The sequence below is a fragment of the Saccopteryx leptura genome, chromosome 3, assembly GCF_036850995.1.
Source record: "Saccopteryx leptura isolate mSacLep1 chromosome 3, mSacLep1_pri_phased_curated, whole genome shotgun sequence".
In the NCBI taxonomy this organism is placed as follows: Eukaryota; Metazoa; Chordata; class Mammalia; order Chiroptera; family Emballonuridae; genus Saccopteryx; species Saccopteryx leptura.
This window is the reverse complement of record NC_089505.1, coordinates 60,059,207-60,077,618: the sequence shown is the minus strand read 5'-3', so window position 1 is coordinate 60,077,618 and position 18,412 is coordinate 60,059,207. Positions and strand designations below refer to the sequence as shown.

At 53.9% G+C, this 18,412-nt stretch overlaps 2 protein-coding genes across 7 annotated transcripts in view; one reads left to right on the top strand and one right to left on the bottom strand.

The window, feature by feature from the left end:
* Positions 1 to 11,365, bottom strand: part of GRIK5 (glutamate ionotropic receptor kainate type subunit 5) — a 68,711-nt gene extending 57,346 nt beyond the window's left edge. The window contains exons 1-3 of one of the 5 annotated variants that reach the window (XM_066373632.1): positions 10,997 to 11,365; positions 2,480 to 2,608; positions 2,026 to 2,190 (exon numbers count right to left, since the gene is read on the bottom strand). In XM_066373632.1, the coding sequence (XP_066229729.1) occupies positions 2,026 to 2,190; positions 2,480 to 2,608; positions 10,997 to 11,072 (370 nt within the window). In that variant the 5' untranslated portion in view covers positions 11,073 to 11,365. Of the gene's footprint in view, positions 1 to 2,025; positions 2,191 to 2,479; positions 2,609 to 5,967; positions 6,052 to 10,996 lie in introns of those variants that run through there. The other 4 variants (XM_066373629.1, XM_066373628.1, XM_066373630.1 and 1 more) reach the window with 4 other exon arrangements.
* A 289-nt stretch (positions 11,366 to 11,654) lies between these two features.
* ZNF574 (zinc finger protein 574) lies at positions 11,655 to 17,451 on the top strand. Of its 2 annotated transcripts, none has more exons than XM_066373635.1 (2): positions 11,655 to 11,806; positions 14,485 to 17,451. In XM_066373635.1, the coding sequence occupies exon 2, from the start codon at positions 14,505 to 14,507 to the stop codon at positions 17,202 to 17,204; it is 2,700 nt and encodes an 899-aa protein (XP_066229732.1). In that variant the 5' UTR covers positions 11,655 to 11,806; positions 14,485 to 14,504; the 3' UTR covers positions 17,205 to 17,451. The 2 variants fall into 2 exon arrangements, with proteins under 2 accessions (XP_066229732.1, XP_066229731.1); XM_066373634.1 differs by having other exon boundaries at positions 11,655 to 11,924.
* Positions 17,452 to 18,412: the final 961 nt, after the last annotated feature.

Below are 18,412 nucleotides of genomic sequence, written 5' to 3'. Positions count from 1 at the left end.
AGCAGAAACTGAGATGGGCTCAAACCAGGCCATGGAGAGCCTTCCCGAGGTCTTCTACAATTATTACTGGGTTGGCTGAACTGGTGAGGTGTAAATTCTGAGCTGTTGGGGCTATTCTGCCACCAGTTGGGGCGGGCATTCCTGGAAATGAAGTTAACCTAGAAAGGAAAGCAGGACCCAGAAATGAAGACAGAGAGATTCCTGAAATATCGTTTGAGTGCCTGGGTCTAGCCATGCCTGAAACAATCCTAGGACATCATTTGAGTAACTGGATCCATCTGTGCCTGAAATTAATATTTTCAGTGATGATGTGCACTGTAAGTTCTTTCTTCCTTAAGATAATCTGAGCTGGGTTTCCACCACATTCAAAAAAAAAGTATCATTATTAAATGCCTTACCTTCCTCCAAGCTTGCTCCCTCAGCGCCTTCCACATTGGTGAGGGCCCTGCCATTTACATAAACCAAATACCTGGAAATGACCCTTGCCTTCAATTTTTCTCCCAATAGCCAATTGGACACCAAATCCTATCTCTTTGTTCTCAAATTTTTTCATATCTGTCCCATTCTCTTCAACCCCTCCTCCCCTGCTCTACTTCTGGGCTCTCAACTCAGGTGTGTACCAGCCTACTCACTGATCATCTGAATCTAATTTCCAGATTCTCTTTCTTTCTTTTTTTTTAAGAGAGACATTCAGACAGAAAGGGAGAGAGATGAGAAGCATCAACTCATAGTTGTGGCACCTTAGTTGTTCATTGATTCATTTCTCATATGTGCTTTGCCCAGGGGTTCTCCAGCTGAGCCAGTGACTCCTTGCTCAAGCCAGTGACCACTGGGCTTCAAGCCAGCAACCTTTGGGCTCATGTCAGCAACCATAGGGTCATGTCTATAATCCCATGCTCAAGCCGGTGACCCTGCACTCAAGCTGGTGAGCCTATACTTAAGCCAGCAACCTTGGGGTTTTGAACCTGGGTCCTCAGTGTCCCAAGCCAACACTCTATCCACTGTGCAATCGCCTGGTCAAGCCAGATTCACTTTCACAAGCTCCCTGGTCTAAACCCATCAGTGACTCCCCAATGCCTACAGGCGAAGGCCGCATCTTCCAGCCTACTGCTGCAGGCCTCCTGGAGCTGGCCTGCCAATCTGCCCAACATTTCATCCCACTGCCCAGTCACACTCCAGCTTAGACATTTCTCATGATCCTCCCCAAATGTGTCCTTAGTCCAAGTGGTCAGGATGGGTGCAACCCCACACCTTGTTCCTTGGTTTTGAATACTTCCTCCTTCCCTCCTTGCCAGCTTCAGACTACAAGCACATGCTTGGAACACCATTTGCCTCATCACCCTCTATACTGGCTTCTCCCAATTTGTATTCTGTGCTATACCATTCAAAAAGCCCAGGAAATATTATACCTCATTCTGCCTCTCAGTGGTTTAAAATACACATGAACACAATAAAGGCTCTGATAAGGCCTGAGATAAAGAAATCTGTCTAAAATACCTTTGAAGGCAACTTCTCCCAAAGATCTACAACCCTATCTGTTCAATAAACACCTGTTAATATTCGCTCAGTCCACAATATTCAACATATACTTACGAACCCCTACTATGTGGCTTACTTTGAGCAACAACACCACTGTTTCTATATATCTTGCTCACCCTTCTGTACTCAGCTTCAGTTTAGCCTTTTCCAGAATGCCTTCACTAACCTTGCCCCCGAGGCCCCTGCCTTACTGCCTGGGCCCCTCATTACTCAGCTCTGAGGACTAAGTGCCCTCCTGGATGGCCATGAAGCTTATTTTTCAAATGACGCCCTCAGCTCTTCCATGGTGGGACCGGGCCCGGTGCTCCTCCCCTCCCCATGCCCACCCAGCAGCACCATCTCTGGGAGGAAAGCAAAGCTGACATAACGAAAGCGGCCGATGGAACTAAAAGAGGACAAGGCGAGCTGAGGAGGTGGAGGCCGAGGGATGCACTGAGGGCTACTAGCCTGCCCAGCCTCACCCCACGCCCCCGTGGCCCTGCTCACTGGTGTCCGTGGTCTCGTACTGGCTGTCCCGCTGCAGCTCAAAGATGTCTACTTCTACTCGGGCCTTGGCTGGGACCTCGATGATCCCGTTGATCTGCTCCCGGGCCAGGGCTAGGGCCAGACGCTCGCCACGGCCACACACTGTCTGGTCGTCCAGGATTGCAGCTGAGGGGACACAGGGGTTGGGGACCAGACTCCAAGATCATGAGGTGAGTGGGGATGGGGACTAGGGTCTAGGCTGCTGGATCTGAGGCTAAAGAGAACTGGGGGTCTGGACTCCTGGGTCCAGGAATGAAGGAGCTGGGGGCTGCTGCTCCTTGTCCCCAAGGAAAGCTGAGACCGGAAGCCCAGATCCCTGGGTCCTAAGGAAATGGCCAGGCTGGGTTCCTAAACAAGAGCCACAGGCCTGATAGGAGGGTCTCTGCAGAGACAGGGGAGGGCTGCAGGGCCTCACCCATGCGCAGTGATGAGAGCACCTGGCAGCTGGGGCTGGCAAAGGCGACAATCAGCAGCAGCAGCAGCTCAGCCGGCATCTTCCTCCCCTCCTCATGGGGACGCAGCTGCCGCGGCCCCCACTTGCCACCTGCAGGGACAGACCATGGGGAGACTGCTGATGGGGGCCTCAGAGCCCCTTTGGACAACTGCTGGGCAGGGTGGTAACCACAGACCCTGGAACATTGTGAGTGAGTTCTGAAGGGCCCTGCTCTCATTAGAAGCCGACAAGATAGTACTGAGAGCATCGCAAGGAAGGAAGCTCAGGCTCAAGAAACACTATCAGGGAAAAGCACACAGCACTCAGGTACAGAGTGGGAAAGCCACTGCTGGAGAATATTCACAGCTACCAAACTGGAAGGGAGACATGATATGGATCTCAGGTAAGAGAGAATTCCAGGGACCAGCCCCACCCCAATGGGAAATCAAGAAGTGCCACCCCCAACCCAGTCCTGCCCTTGTCTCCGGGCAGGCAGCCGTTACTAGGCAACAGAAACCAGCTGGAGAGGATGCAGTGGTTGCTAGGCAACCCCTCCCAGGCCTCACTTGCCACCTTCCTGAAGTCCCTGGTTCCCACAATTCCACAGGGAGAGAGGCCTAGACATCCAGGGTCTGGAGGGTAGAGTATCCGGGAATGAGGAAACATAGCATGTGGGGGGGATATGGAGACACATGGATGAACTCAAGCAGCTTAGGGGCTAAAAAGAGTAAAGAAAGAAAGGGGAGGGGGAAGAGACAGAAAGAGAAAGAAAGGCTAAGAGGAGGAAATATGAAGATAATCAGAAAAATAAAAAGAAAAATAGGCAGAAATATAAGGGACCAGAAAGATGATAAGAAACAGGGAAATGAGGCTAGAAATGGAGAAACAGAGGAGTTACAGGAAGATAAAGAGAGGACTGGGAGAGAGAAGGAGGGAAGAGACAGGAACACAGAGACATGGAGATGGAGACAGGGCTGGGCAGGTAGAAGAGATGGAAATCAAGACAGAGAGACAGAACAGAAAAGGAAGCAGAGACTGAGGAGAGACACAAACCCACTTAAGATGCCACTGAAGAGAGAAGGAAGGTAAAAGTATAACAGGGAGTGCACTGTTGCCAAAGAAGGTGCCAAACCATAGCCCCCACCTGCTCTGGGGAGCTAAAGATTGGGAAGAGACAGTGCATCTTTGCTTCCCATAATTATCCCCCACCTGCAGCAAGTTAGAGATTCCTACAAGTACACCAGCCTTCTGCAAGGCAACCACCGGCAGGGATGAGTTGGACCAAGTGTGCAGCTCTCCCTGGACAAAGGCCATGCCCCAAGGGGAGAATACTGGGTTTCCATGGTACAGGGTTACTGTGAGGCCCAGAGTGCTGGGAGATGAGCCTTGAGATCTCCCTGCATCCCATCTAATCCCCAAGGAGGGCTTAAGCTAGTGAGATGGCAGAGAAACTGCTAGGGGCAGGCAGAGACATAATGCAACACTTCAGACTGTCTCTTCTGGCCAGGAAAACCTAAGCAGGGCAGCAGGGGACTCCATCAGTCCTGCTCTCCCATGTGACCTTGAGCAAGTCAGTCTGTCCGTCTCTCTCTCGGGGGCTTCTGAGAAGACAGGCTGGGATGTGAAAGGACATGCTGAACAGACTGGGGACTGCAGACTGCAATTTGGATCTAAGGTGAAGGCTTGTCCAGGGTAGAGCAGCAAGGAAAACTGAGAGAGCCAGGAGAACCCACAGGGGAGGGAAGTGGAGACTGGGGCTAGGGGAGTGGCAGGAGCAAGGGTGTCATCCTGAGACATCAAGGGCTTCTGGGGCAGATCAGGGAGCAGGGACTAGCAGATGAAAGACTGAGGAAGAGACAGCGGCCGAAAGGGAGGGGGCCCACAGGTGTCAGACACAGGTAGGAGCAGAAAGAGACAGACATACAAGACCTAAAAGGAAGTAACTGGGACTAAACGAGACAGAAGAACACACAGACATCGCCTAGAAGCCACCAAAGGAGACAGAGACCAGAGGGTGGGAGAGGGGAGGCAGGGAAATCAGCAGGCCTGAACCTCAAGACTCAAGGACTTAGGCTGAAACACAGCAGCCAAAACGAAGCACAAGGGGCTGAGTTAGGGGCCCTTCCGGGAAAGGGAGACATACAAGTGGGCAAGGGAGATACTGATATTCATATCAAAGATGTGAGGACAGACTGACTTAGAGAAGGCAAATATGGTAAGAGACAGGGCCAAAAAATGATGACAGGTACGAGAAGTGTGGGAAGTAAAAAATCGCAATACTCTGAAAAGAATGAGAGGACTCCTCAGAAAGAGAAAAAGTATGTCAGGGCCACACAGCAGATCTACAGAAGAAGGGGTAAGCAAGAAGACACAAGATTGAGAGAGACAGATTGGGACAGAGACAAACTCACAAAACAGTAGAGACAGGGAGTGAGAGTCAGGGCAGACAGGGAGTCACGGAGAGGGGAGAGGGAGTGAGCTGAAGGGACACAGGCAGGGGCAAGGCAAACACCCATATTAGGGGAGCAAGTCTGCACAGAGGTGCACCCACTCAGGGTGCATGCAGGCACGGCGGGAACTTGGGTGTGGGGGGAGAAGCGGAAAGAGGATGAGGGAGTGGTTGGTAAGACCACCAAGGCAAAGAAAAGACAAAGTCACAAAGTGGCCCGTGGAGTGAGGAAGCACCTAAGGAGTGAGCAGTGGAGGGGATGGACCCAGAGTGAATCTGGGGAAGAAAGCAGAAAAGTGAGAGAAAGAAGACAGCCTCCAAGGCCAGGGTTAAAGAGTGTGGAGGCCAGGTGAGCAGAGGCCCAGGCAGAGCATGGAGTAGACAGAGGTAGGTGGCAAGAGGGCTAAGCTTGGTATGGCAGCCTCCAAAAGAGACAAGAGACGAGACGGGGGAGTTGGGAGAGAGAGATCAACAGAGACATACCAAAAAATGATTAGACTAATGGCAAAAAAGGGAGAAGTTAGAACCAGAGAGAGGTCCAAGAACCCCATGAAATGGAGATTCAAAAATGGAAAGACATTTCCAGGAGATAGAGACTGATGGGATTGGGACGGGGACGGGGACGGGACGGGTCCACGGCAGGCAGAGAGGATAAAGCTTACAAGAAAGAAGAAGGAGATGGAAACGGTGAGAGCAAGCAGAGCTGGTCTCCGTGGACTCAGGCAGGAGACAGCAGGAGCGGAGACGTGCCAGAGTCCGGAGAAAGAGTGAGACCGTAAGGGCCAGTCAGCCCCCTCGGGACCACAGAAACTAAGGAGCAAGGGTGAGCTGTGTACCGAGATGGGGTGAGAAAGGGCCACGGGGAATGGAGGTTGGGGAGATGGCAGGCCCCTGGTGGGGGAGGGTATTTGCCAGTTCCGGGAGCGGGAGCCCGCCCTGCTTCCCCCCAGCAGGCAGTAGTGAGTTCAGCCTTCCAGGACCCGGTGGGCCCCAGCCCAACCCCTGCCCTGCAGACACTTACGGATCCTGGTAGGACGGAGGGGCTGGGCTCCCTGGAGGCCGAGGAACGACAGTGGGAGATGCTCTGGCACTGGGTGGTGGTGTGGCTAGCGGGGGGGGGGGGGGGGGGGGGGGGGGGGGCTGTCCACAGGGCCCCCTCCCCTGCCTCTGGCAGTGCCCCCAACTAATCCAAAATGGGGGCCTCCCCAGGAGCAGGGAGGATGGACAGGTGGAAGAGGAGAGGGTGGGTCAGGGAGGGGAGGAAAGGGAAAGGAGAAAATGGAGGAGAGAAGGGGAGAGAGGAGAGGGCGAAGGAGCAAATGGAGGGGAAGGAGGGAGGAGAGGAAGGTGAAAACGGGAAGGAGGGGGCACAGGCAAAGCCGGGGGAGGGGGAACCGGCCCAGAAAAGGGCCCCCGCCCCCTCCCCTAGCCTGGCCGTCCTGGGGGGGCCACTGGGGGTGAGGACTGGGTGGAGACAAGGAAGCCAGCCATCAGGAGAAGTGGGGGAAGGGAGGGCTTGATAGGGGGGAGGGGGTCACCCCTTCCCCCCTCCCCCCAGCTTTGGCCCTGCCAGGGATGAGGCAAGTGCCCAGAGTTCTCAAGCCCTCAGCCCCCAGGGTAAAAGCATGCTGGGGGCAGGGAGAGGCTGGAGAGTGGAGGGGCTGGGGAGGCTGGGATGCTGGGAGACCCAGAGAACCACGAAGGGGGCAGGCAAGGTGGAGAGATAGGGAGAAGGGAGGGGACAAGGAAGGGGAAGATGAAGAGAAGAGCGTAAAAGAGGATGGCAGAGCAGGGTGGGGTGTCCTGAGGGTGCCCAGTGCAGGGCCTGGGTGGGAAGGCCTGGCCACACTGATTCCTGGTCCCCTTCGAGGATCAGCCTCCAGCTCCGGATCCCCAGCTGGGCCAGCCTCCCTGCTGCTGGCCGTCACCACTGCCCGCTGCTGCCACGGCCACCTCTCCTTCTCCCCTCTGAGGCTGCTGCCTGCCTGTCCGCCTGCCAGCCACCCGCGCTGGGTCCTGGAGCTGGGGGGGGGGGGGGCGGAGAGATGAGGGAGGCAGGAGAGAGGCGGGCTAGAGGAAGGGAGGGAGGCAGGCAGAAAGAGAAAAGGGAGGGGATTGAGGTGGGGGGAGGGGAGGCCAGCCGTATTGGTCCAGGCTGGGGGGCCTGCGAGGAGAATGCTGATGAGGAAAAGGCCCTGCATTGGACAGAAGGCCCACCCCCAAGGCCACCCTCTCCACCATGCCATGCCACCTTGGGCACAGGAGCAGAGGAGATGAGAGGCAGGGATACCTGAGGAGAAGGCCATGCCGCTAGAGGAGAGGGTTTACAGGGATGAAGAAACATGCAAAGACACGGAAAGACAGCCATCAAGACCCACAAAGTTGGGCCAAGGTCCACAAACCCCACAAGGACAAGGACAGGGAAAAGCCCAGAGAAAAAAGAAAAATGCACATGGAGACAAGAAAGCAAACCACAGTGGCAAGCAAAGGACTTCAGAGACAGGGCAGCTGTGGACCCAGAGAATACCTGTGAAGCTGGAGAAAGGCCTATGAGAACAGAAAGTCCTTCTTGGGGATAGAGCAGGGGTCCCCAAACTTTTTACACAGGGGGCCAGTTCACTGTCCCTCAGACCATTGGAGGGCCGGACTATCAAAAAACTATGAACAAATCCCTATGCACACTACACATATCTTATTTTAAAGTAAAAAAACAAAATGGGAATGAATACAATATTTAAAATAGAGAACAAGTAAATTTATTGATTTTTTTTTTTTTAGAGAGAGAGGAGTGAGAGAGAGAGAAGGGGGAGGAGCAGGAAGCATCAACTCCCATATGTGTCTTGACCAGGCAAGCCCAAGGCTTCGAACCGGCAACCTCAGTGTTCCAGGTCGACGCTCCATCCCACTGCGCCACCACAGGTCAGGCGAGAGAACAAGTAAATTTAAATCAACAAACTGACCAGTATTTCAATGGGAACTATGCTCCTCTCACTGACCACCAATGAAAGAGGTGCCCCTTCCGGGTGTGTGGCGGGGGCCGGATAAATGGCCTCAGGGGGCCGCATGCGGCCCGTGGGCCGTAGTTTGGGGACCCCTGGGATAGAGAGTGGTCCATGACAATGAGAGAAGGCCATGGGTAGAAGAGGCTGACAGAAACTGGAACAAAAAAGCACATCACAAAGATGGGGGAGGCAAGGAGAGTGAAACAAGGTCACAGAAATGAGGGGGAGGCCCACAGACATCAAGGAGCCCATAAAGACAAGGATGTAGACACAAGAGGCCCACTGAGGCAGAAGTGGCCAGGACATAAAGATAAGAGAGAAGCCCCCAGAAATAGAAATGGCTCCCACAGAGATAAATGGATGGATAGTAAATATGGAAATTCTCCATAGAGAAATCCTTGAGACCCATAGAGATGAGTGAGTGGGGAGTAGAGGCCCTAGGTCCTCCAGTCACCTGAAGAGAGGCAGTGAGAAAGGGCAGGGAGCTAGAGGGTAAAGCCAATCAAAGTGGGAGACATCCTCCCCCTCAGGAGGGAGCTGAGCAGGGCAGGGGGATGGAAGAGAAGCAGAGACAGACAGATCTCAGAGTGGGGATAGGTGGTGCACGGCTGGATGGGGGGTTGAAATCTGGGGGGAAGGATATGACAGTTGGTACTGAAGGCTGAGCCTGTGACTCACCACCACCCCCATCACTTGTAATGGGGAGGAACACTGACAACTCACGTGCAATACCCCAGCACATGTGACTGCATGCCTCAAGCACACATATGGCACATGGCAATTCTCGCACTGGCCTGGCATGGGAAGCCCTCTGCAGCTGGCATGTGGAGCATCCCCAACATACATCTGACCCTGAAGGACCACCAATGTTGCACATACATTCTCACCCTATCTGGGCAACATGTATGGTCTCCCATCCTCAGCTTCAGCTAGGCCTGAAAGCCCAGACTCACGCCTGCCTCTAGGCCTTTGCTTATGCAGGGACACCAGCGTAGAATGCCTGTCCTCTAAATTGAACCTGTCCCAGAAGTCCTAATCCCATGTCACCACCTCTGGAAAGACTGACCCAGCCTTCAGCCTACTCCTGTATCATCTGAAGAGAAAGGAACTAGCCAACACAGATAAACTGGGAGATAAAAGCAGGTCAGAGCAGAAAAGGGCCTGACTAGCCAAGCTGGATGGCATTTTCAAGTGGGGAGAGGTGACTGCAGAAGGAGTGAGAACTTCCAAGTTCTCGAGCTCTGGCCCGAGGTGTTTTCGCCCTGAGGGAAAACCCAGGTTACCGTTTTAGAGCTCACTGATTCCTTCTAATTTCTTTTCTCTACTTCTAGCATTTATCCATTCAACATGCCACTGGGTCCAATCTGTCAGGAAGCAGAGCCTGGGGGTCATGGCTGTAAACCTTGAAAAACTCCTGGGTCAGAATACTGGCTGTCTCCCCCTAATATGGACAAGTTACTTATCTGGGCCTCAGTTTTGTTGTTTTGTAAAATGAGAATATCCTCCCTTTGTTAAGAGGATTAAACTCAATACACCTGACCAGGCAGTGGCGCAGTGGATAGAGCGTCGGACTGGGATGCGGAAGACCCAGATTCGAGACCTGAGGTCACCAGCTTGAGCGCAGGCTCATCTGGTTTGAGCAAAAGCTCACCAGCTTGGACCCAAGGTCGCTGGCTCAAGCAAGGGGTTACTCAGTCTGCTGAAGGTCCGCGGTCAAGGCACATATGAGAAAGCAATCAATGAACAACTAAGGTGTCACAACGAAAAACTGATGATTGATGCTTCTTATCTCTCTCCGTTCCTGTCTGTCTGTCCCTATCTATCCCTCTATCTGACTCTCTGTCTCTGTAAAAAAACAAAACAAAACAAAAACCCTGAACACTACACTGAAAGCACTGAGCACAATACTGAACACTGAACACACTCAGGGCCTACTAGCTGATAATCACTTGAGATCCTAATAAAACTAAGTCTTATATAGCTTTTATTCTGTGCCTCACAACCATACGGGACAGAGGACATTATCTCCATTTCACAGATAGTGAAACAGGTACAGGGGAGTTGACCAGACCAAAGCAATAGCTAGGCAGGGTCAACACTCCAATCCAATCCAAGCAGCCTGTTTTAATTATGTGGGTCTGGTATTAGGGAGTTTAATCTAGTGCAAAATTAGGCCCCCCAAGTAGAAACCAATTGAATGACAGTAAAATTGTGACTGAAATGTCACACCTAGGTCTTATGCTGTGTTTTTGTTTTGTTTTTTTTCATTTTTCTGAAGCTAGAAACAGGGAGAGACAGTCAGACAGACTCCCGCATGGGCCCGACCGGGATCCACCCGGCACGCCCACCAGGGGCGACCGCTCTGCCCATGCTGGGCGTCGCCATGTTGCGACCAGAGCCACTCTAGCGCCTGAGGCAGAGGCCACAGAGCCATCCCCAGCGCCCAGGTCATCTTTGCTCCAATGGAGCCTTGGCTGTGGGAGGGGAAGAGAGAGACAGAGAGGAAAGCGCGGCGGAGGGGTGGAGAAGCAAATGGGCGCTTCTCCTGTGTGCCCTGGCCGGGAATCGAACCCGGGTCCTCCGCACGCTAGGCCGACGCTCTACCGCTGAGCCAACCGGCCAGGGCTTATGCTGTGTTTTAATTCCACTAGTAGTTTTACCTCAGGAAAGTGTATGACCAATTCCTGGGAGACTCAGTTATTCATCTGAGAAATGGAGGGTAGGGAAGGTACACTAAGTCAATCTCTTGCAGCTCCTTTGTCCTTGGGTTTAGGAAGTAGCTCTAGAAACATAACAGTTCTGATTGGGGCAACTCATTTCCAAGGCCCTGAGGGCCATAAGGGGATGGTGAGTAGGGCCAGCCAAAGCCCCATAGACACAAGAGGATTCTATCTTCCCTACACTGGAGGAGTCAACCCGGAAGGTACCCTGGAAGGAAGCAGAGTCGTGTCCATCCACCACAGGGTCACTTCCTTCAGGTTCTCACCCTGGTTGTCCTTTAGGTTATTTATCCCCTACACTATGTTTCTTCAAATGAAAACTGCCTACCTCCGCTTTTCCTTTTTCTCCATTTTCCATTTTCTCCTTCAGGTTTTCCTCGTTCCCTCAGATTCCCTCTCTTCATGCTTTTTCCCTGGACACTTCTCCCACCTCCCAAGTGTCAAGAGTTTCTCCTCTGCCTTCACGCTGCCTTTATTCCTCTCTTCATGGCAAAATGATTCAGGAGCCTTGATTCCACCTTTTCCGCCCTGACTGTGATTGATGCTGCAGTTTCCTCCCTTCGTTCATCGGGGGCCCTCAAGCCCCCGCCCCCGCCCTGGCCCTCTAGGTGTCGCAGGCCTCAATTACCCCTACTTTCCCCCTTGACCCCCAGCAACTTCCCTCTGTGTCCCCAAGATGGTGCCCGCAGCCTCACTCCGCTGTCTGACATCATCACGTTGTCCTCCCCCTTCTGAGCCGTCAAACGGAGTCGACGAGGAGGAGCATCCTCCAGGGCACTTAAGGGGGCGGGCACTATCAACGGTACCAGCCGGCGAGGAAACGTTGCTAGAGGATTGGTTGGGCGCTGAAGGGGTTCCAAACGCTCCATACTATTGGCCCAAGGCTCGGGGACGTTAGCGCCGATTGGCCGAACGGCAGGGGCAAGACGGACGATGATTGGTCACGTTTGGACGTCCGCGCGGCGGCCGAGGAAGAAGGTGGGAGGGGCGTTGCTGAGGGCGATTGCGGGCGAGAGCGAGGCTCTGGAGCAGGCGAGAGGCAACGGCGGGAGCTAGAGAGGGCGCAGCGCTAGGGTGGCCGCGCGAGGGGAGCGGCTCCCCGGGCCTGGGCCCGGGGTGTGCGAGACAGCGGAGGCGGGTGAGAGCGGACGGGCACGCGCGCGCGCGTAGAGCCGGCCCAACTGCTCACCCTCCCCTGCGGCCTGCTGTCGGCACCCCGCCTGCGCACTGAGGGCCGGAGGGGGTGCGCGGCGGCGGTGAGTAAGAAGCAGCACCAACCGGCGGCGGGCCTCGCGGGCCGCAGGGCGGGGGCCGGGCTGGGGCAGTGTGTGGGAAAGGGGGCTAGAGTCGAGTAATGGGGCTGAGTGGGAAGGGTCGGGGCTCGGGCGGAGGTTTGGGAGGATCCTGGGTGGGAAGGGAGGCGTTAGAGCTGTCCCCAAGAGCGTCTCCGGGGGTGTTGGAGCAAAGGGCTTGGCAGTCGGACAGCCCAGGACCGAAAGGGGGTAGACGGGTCGAGGTTCTTTGATTGTCTCGGGAGGTTTAGGGCGTGAGAAAAGAGGTGATGAGTTGACGTGAACAGCAAGGTATACCTGGGAAGAATTAGGCCGGTGAGAGAGGTCTTGATGTGAAAAGATACTGGGAAACGGACCTCCCCGGAGGGTAGTTTTAGAGCTGAGGGAAAGGTCCAAGTATGAAGAATGGGATCACATTATTGTGAAGAGGGCTTAAACCAAACTGAAGGGGGATTGGGTTTCCTTGGAATGGGATGAGAGGGGTCTCAGTGCAAAGAAGAGTTATGTGAAAAGGGTGCATAGGTGTTTCTAGAATAGGTTGCGTGGAGGTAAGTCCTTTTGAAAAGTGCAGGGAATTAGGTCGTGAAGAGTGGAAATTGGGTCTTCCTGGATGGGTGTTGGGTGGTAAGAGAGATCTGTGTGCTAGGGGCGCAGAGTGTCTGAATATCACTTAAATGAGAATGATCTGTTAGTTTGATAAGAAGTTAGGAATCCTGGGTATCCCCAGAGTATGTAATAGGTTGGCTAGTGAGAGGGTCCGGATGTGAGGAAGAGGGACCTGGCTAAGCTCTGTCAGGGGCTAGGGTGGGTGGGGGATTCTGCATAGGAAGAGAGGATCTGGGGATCCCTAAAAGGAACTTGGGCAGTGGGACGGTCTCTGTGTGAAAGGGATTCAAGTTATTATGAAGGGTAGTTTGGATATCCCTGAATTAGGTGGGAGGGGGGGGGGGGCGAGGGGTCTTTTTGCAAAGAAGGGAAATTAAGTTACAAGAGGGTGCTGAGTGTCCCTGGAATGGGTTAGGGTGAGAAGGGGTTTTGTGTGTGTGTGTGTGTGTGTGTGTGTGTGTGTGTGACAGACAGAGAGAAGGACAGATAGGGACAGAGACTGGAAGGGAGAGGAGAAGCATCAGTTCTTTGTTGCAGCACCTTAGTTGGTTCGTTGACTGTTTTCTCATATGTGCCTTGGTGGGGGGAGCAAGTGACCCCTTGCTCAAGCCAGCGACCTTTGGGCTCAAGCCAGCGACCATGGGGTCATGTCTATGATCCCATGCTCAAGCCAGCAAACCGCACTCAAGCTGGATGAGCCCGCGCTCAAGTTGGCCACCTCAGGGTTTCAAACCTGGGTCCTCCACTTCCCAGTCCTATGCTCTATCCACTGTGCCACCTACTGGTCAGACGAGAGGGGCTCTTTAAAAAAAAAAAGAAATGAAAGGTTAGGTTAATAATGTGAAAGGGGGGCGGGGTCCTGGATATCCCAGAATGGGTTAGGGTGTGTCTTTTTGTAAAGAAGAGCTTGGGTTGATAAGGGTATCCCTACAGTGGGTTAGGGTGGTAAGGGACATTTTTTCAGAGAAGAAAAAAATGTGAAAAGAGGATCTGGGAGTTCCTGAATGGGTTGGGGTGATTGTAAATGAAGACAAGGGCTTTAAGCCAATATGTATAGTGTATCTGGATATCCCAGAGGAGAATTAGAATTGTAGATGAGGTTTCAGTGTAAAGAAAAAGTGATTGATGTGAAGAGTGTCTGGGGACACAAGTTAGAATAGGGGGAAGGGTCTAGATATGAAGAAAGGGTTAGGTATTTGTGAAGATGGGTTTGGGTATTTCAGACAGGAGATTAGGCCTTTTTTTGAAGAGGCCAATGTGAGAAAAGTCGAATAGAAGAAGGGATAGTCTGATGTGAAGGTCCTGGGCACCAGAGGCAGAGAGTGAGATGGGTAGCAGGAGTTGTGATTAAAGGAGAGAAGTTGCACAATGTGAGGGCGCTGAAAGGGGTGGGACATTGGACAATTTGAGTGGTCTGGGTGTAAAAAGTTTGGGGGCTAAGGGGAAGGAGCAGAGGACGAGCGAGGCTGGAAGAAGCAGGTTGTTAGAGCTTTGTGGACTCCCCTGAATGTCTGTGAGCAAGAATGGGGTAGTAAGTTAATAGCGAGAAGAATCAGTGGAAGGAGGTCTCAGTGGAGAGGACATGGGTTCCTGTGTGACTGGTGGAGCATTGGGCAATGGAGAATGAGGTTATAAGGATCTGGTGGGTGGAGTTTGATTCCGGTTGATTCGGACGTGAGACTTGGGTAGATTCACCAGGAAGGGGCTGCTGGGAAGATTTTGTGCTTGGTGCTCTCGTGTGTTTGGGAGAGGAAAAATTGGGTGGGGGGTGCAGTAGGAGTGGAAAAATGGTCATAAGAAGTTAGAGGGGGATCTAGGTCTAGGTGGGGCAGATGGTAAATGGAAAGAATTGTTCCTGGGAAGGACTGAGAAAGCAGTGGCTTAGTTGTGATTTGTCTCCAAATGTTCCTTTTCCCAGCCCAGGGTCTTGCTGCCACCATGACTGAGGAATCAGAGGAGACGGTCCTGTACATTGAACATCGCTTTGTCTGCTCAGAGTGCAACCAGCTTTATGGCTCCCTGGAGGAGGTGCTCATGCACCAGAACTCCCACGTGCCTCAGCAGCACTTTGAGCTTGTGGGTGTGGCCGACCCTGGAGTCACTGTGGCCACAGAGGCAGCTTCTGGCACAGGCCTCTATCAGACTGTAGTGCAGGAGAGCCAGTACCAGTGCCTAGAGTGTGGGCAGCTGCTCTTGTCACCCAGCCAGCTCCTGGAGCACCAGGAACTGCACCTGAAAATGATGGCGCCCCAGGAGGCAGTGCCAGCTGAGCCACCACCTAAGGTGCCTGCCCTAAGCTCCAGTACCATCCACTATGAATGTGTTGATTGCAAGGCTCTCTTCGCCAGCCAGGAGCTCTGGCTGAACCACCGCCAGACGCACCTCAGGGCCACTCCCACCAAGTCTCAGGCCCCAGTTATTCTGGGGCCCCCAGTTGTCCTAGGATCTCCCATGGGTCCAGCCCGTGTGGCCGTGGAGCACTCATACCGCAAAACAGAAGAGGGAGGGGAAGGGGCAGCTGTCTCTTCTGCTGCTGCCACCACCACTGAGGTGGTGACTGAGGTGGAGCTGCTTCTCTACAAGTGCTCTGAGTGCTCCCAGCTCTTCCAGCTGCCAGCTGACTTTCTGGAGCACCAGGCCACTCATTTTCCTGCTCCTGCCCCAGAGTCTGAGGAGCCTGCCTTGCAGCAGGAGACCCTGACCTCCTCACCTGCAGAGGTGCCTGTGACTCAGCCTGATCCCCTACCATCCTCTGACCACAGTTATGAGCTGCGCAATGGTGAAGCCATTGGCCGTGATCGCCGGGGACGCAAGGCCCGGAAGAACAACAGTGGAGAGCCAGGTGGGGCAGCCACCCAGGAGCTCTTTTGCTCAGCCTGTGATCAGCTCTTTCTCTCACCTCACCAGCTACAACAGCACCTGCGGAGTCACCGGGAGGGTGTCTTTAAGTGCCCCCTGTGCAGTCGTGTCTTCCCTAGTCCTTCCAGTCTGGACCAGCACCTCGGAGACCACAGCAGTGAGTCTCACTTCCTTTGTGTGGACTGTGGTCTGGCCTTTGGGACAGAGGCCCTCCTCCTGGCCCATCGGCGAGCCCACACCCCAAATCCTCTGCATTCGTGTCCATGTGGAAAGAACTTTGTCAACCTTACCAAGTTCCTTTATCATCGGCGTACCCACGGGGTGGGAGGTGTCCCTTTACCCTCAACACCAGTCCCACCAGAGGAGCCTGTTACTGGTTTCTCTGAGCCAGCTTCAGCAGAAACTGGAGAGCCAGAGGTTTCAGAGCCCCCCATGTCTGAAGAGAGCTCAGCAGAGCCTGCTGCCCCAGGCACCTACCGCTGCCTACTATGCAGCCGTGAGTTTGGCAAGGCATTACAGCTCACCCGGCACCAGCGTTTTGTGCACCGGCTAGAACGGCGCCATAAGTGTGGCATTTGTGGCAAGATGTTCAAGAAGAAGTCTCATGTGCGAAACCATTTGCGCACACACACAGGCGAACGGCCCTTCCCCTGCCCAGACTGCTCTAAGCCCTTCAACTCGCCTGCCAACCTGGCCCGCCACCGGCTCACACACACGGGGGAACGGCCCTACCGGTGTGGGGACTGCGGCAAGGCTTTCACACAAAGCTCCACACTGAGGCAGCATCGCCTGGTGCATGCCCAGCACTTCCCCTACCGCTGCCAGGAGTGCGGCGTGCGTTTTCACCGCCCCTATCGTCTGCTCATGCACCGCTACCACCACACTGGCGAGTACCCCTACAAGTGTCGCGAGTGCCCCCGCTCCTTCTTGCTGCGCCGGCTGCTGGAAGTGCACCAGCTTGTGGCCCATGCTGGGCGCCAGCCTCACCGCTGCCCATCCTGTGGGGCTGCCTTCCCTTCCTCACTGCGCCTCCGTGAACACCGCTGTGCAGCTGCTGCTGCTCAGGGCCCAAGGCGCTTTGAGTGTGGTACCTGTGGCAAAAAAGTGGGCTCAGCTGCTCGGCTGCAAGCACATGAGGCGGCCCATGCAGCTGCTGGGCCTGGAGAGGTCCTAGCTAAGGAGCCCCCAGCGCCCCGGGCCCCAAGAGCCACTCGCACGCCAGTGGCGTCCCCTGTGGCCCTTGCAGGCACTGCTGCTACAGCCCCTGCAGGCACTGCAGCCCCTGCTCGACGCCGGGGCCTGGAGTGCAGTGAGTGCAAGAAGCTCTTCAGCACAGAGACGTCACTGCAGGTGCACCGGCGCATCCACACAGGCGAGCGGCCCTACCCGTGTCCAGACTGTGGCAAGGCCTTCCGTCAGAGTACCCACCTGAAGGACCACCGGCGCCTACACACGGGTGAGCGGCCCTTTGCCTGTGAAGTGTGTGGCAAGGCCTTTGCCATCTCCATGCGCCTGGCAGAACATCGCCGCATTCACACGGGCGAACGGCCCTACTCCTGCCCTGACTGTGGCAAGAGCTACCGCTCCTTCTCCAACCTGTGGAAACACCGCAAGACCCACCAACAGCAGCATCAGGCAGCTGTGCGGCAGCAGCTGGCAGAGGCAGAGGCTGCTGTTGGCCTGGCAGTAATGGAGACTGCAGTGGAGACGCTGCCCCTGGTGGAGGCCATTGAGATCTACCCTCTGACTGAGGCGGAGGGGGTCCAGATCAGTGGCTGACCCTGCACATTGTCCTCTTCAGCAGCACCGTGCCCTATTGCTGAAGAAACTCCAGTTAAATTTCTATATATACAGTACCCCTTCCTCCACTCCTCCCAACCGCTATATAAGTTGTATAACCGGATTTATTCATTTCTGAGGGGTGTTCTGGCATCCTGATACGCATAAAGGTGCCTCTCACCCTTCCATCTGTTAGCACTGGTGGCCCCAAGGTAAAATCGTCAATAAAGACTAAGTTGGACATTTATGTGCTTTTGACTGGCCTGGCTGTATGGGGTGGAGTTTGGGAGCCATGAGTCCAGGTACTTTTTATGGCTGTGTTTTCAGTGTCTAGAACAGGGCCTCGCAAGTAGTAGGAGCTCAGTAAATACAGTGTGTCCATAAAGTCATGGTGCACTTTTGACCGGTCACAGGAAAGCAATAAAAGACAATAGAAATGTGAAATCTACACCAAATAAAAGGAAAACCCTCCCAGTTTCTGTAGGATGATGTGGCAGTATGTGCGCAGACGATGACATAACACCATGTACATGGCGGAGCAGCCCACGGCCATGTCAGTCGAGATGTGGACGGTACAGAGGAAAGTTCAGTGTGGTCTGTGGCTTACTAAATTTGAATCCGTGACCAAAATGCTATGTGAATATCGACGCGTTTATAACAAAGCGCCACCACATAGGAATAACATTACTCGGAGGGATAAGCAGTTGAAGGAAACCGGCAGTTTGGTGGAGAAACCCCGTTCTGGTAGGCCATCAGTCAGTGACGAGTCTGTAGAGGCTATACGGGATAGCTACTGCACTGAATAGGTATGAAACTGGGAGAGTTTTCCTTTTATTTGGTGCAGATTTTACATTTCTATCATCTTTTGTTGCTTTCCTGTGACTGGTCAAAAGTGCACCATGACTTTACACTGTATTTGCTGAATTGAAGATCTAAATTCCAAAGTTAGGGCTCCTGGGAAGCGGGGACTTCACTCTGGTTCTAGATGGAAGCAGCATGGCTCTCTTGCCACTAGAGGTCCCCACAGTTTTGTAGAAAAGCCTGAAGGTGTTTCTACTGATGGTGGGAACATTTGGGGAAATCAGTCTTCTCACCGTCACTCTCCCCGACTTCCTGGCCTCTTCCTGGCCTGATGTAAGCTGTCTCCTTCAAGGCCATCTGGTTTTCTTGCTATGGATCCCTGAGGGCACATACAGGTCTGGAAAAGG

What these genes read in the sequence shown, in the direction of transcription:
- ZNF574 (XM_066373635.1), top strand. Translation starts at nt 14,505, where the DNA reads ATGACTGAGGAATCAGAGGAGACGGTCCTGTACATTGAACATCGCTTT.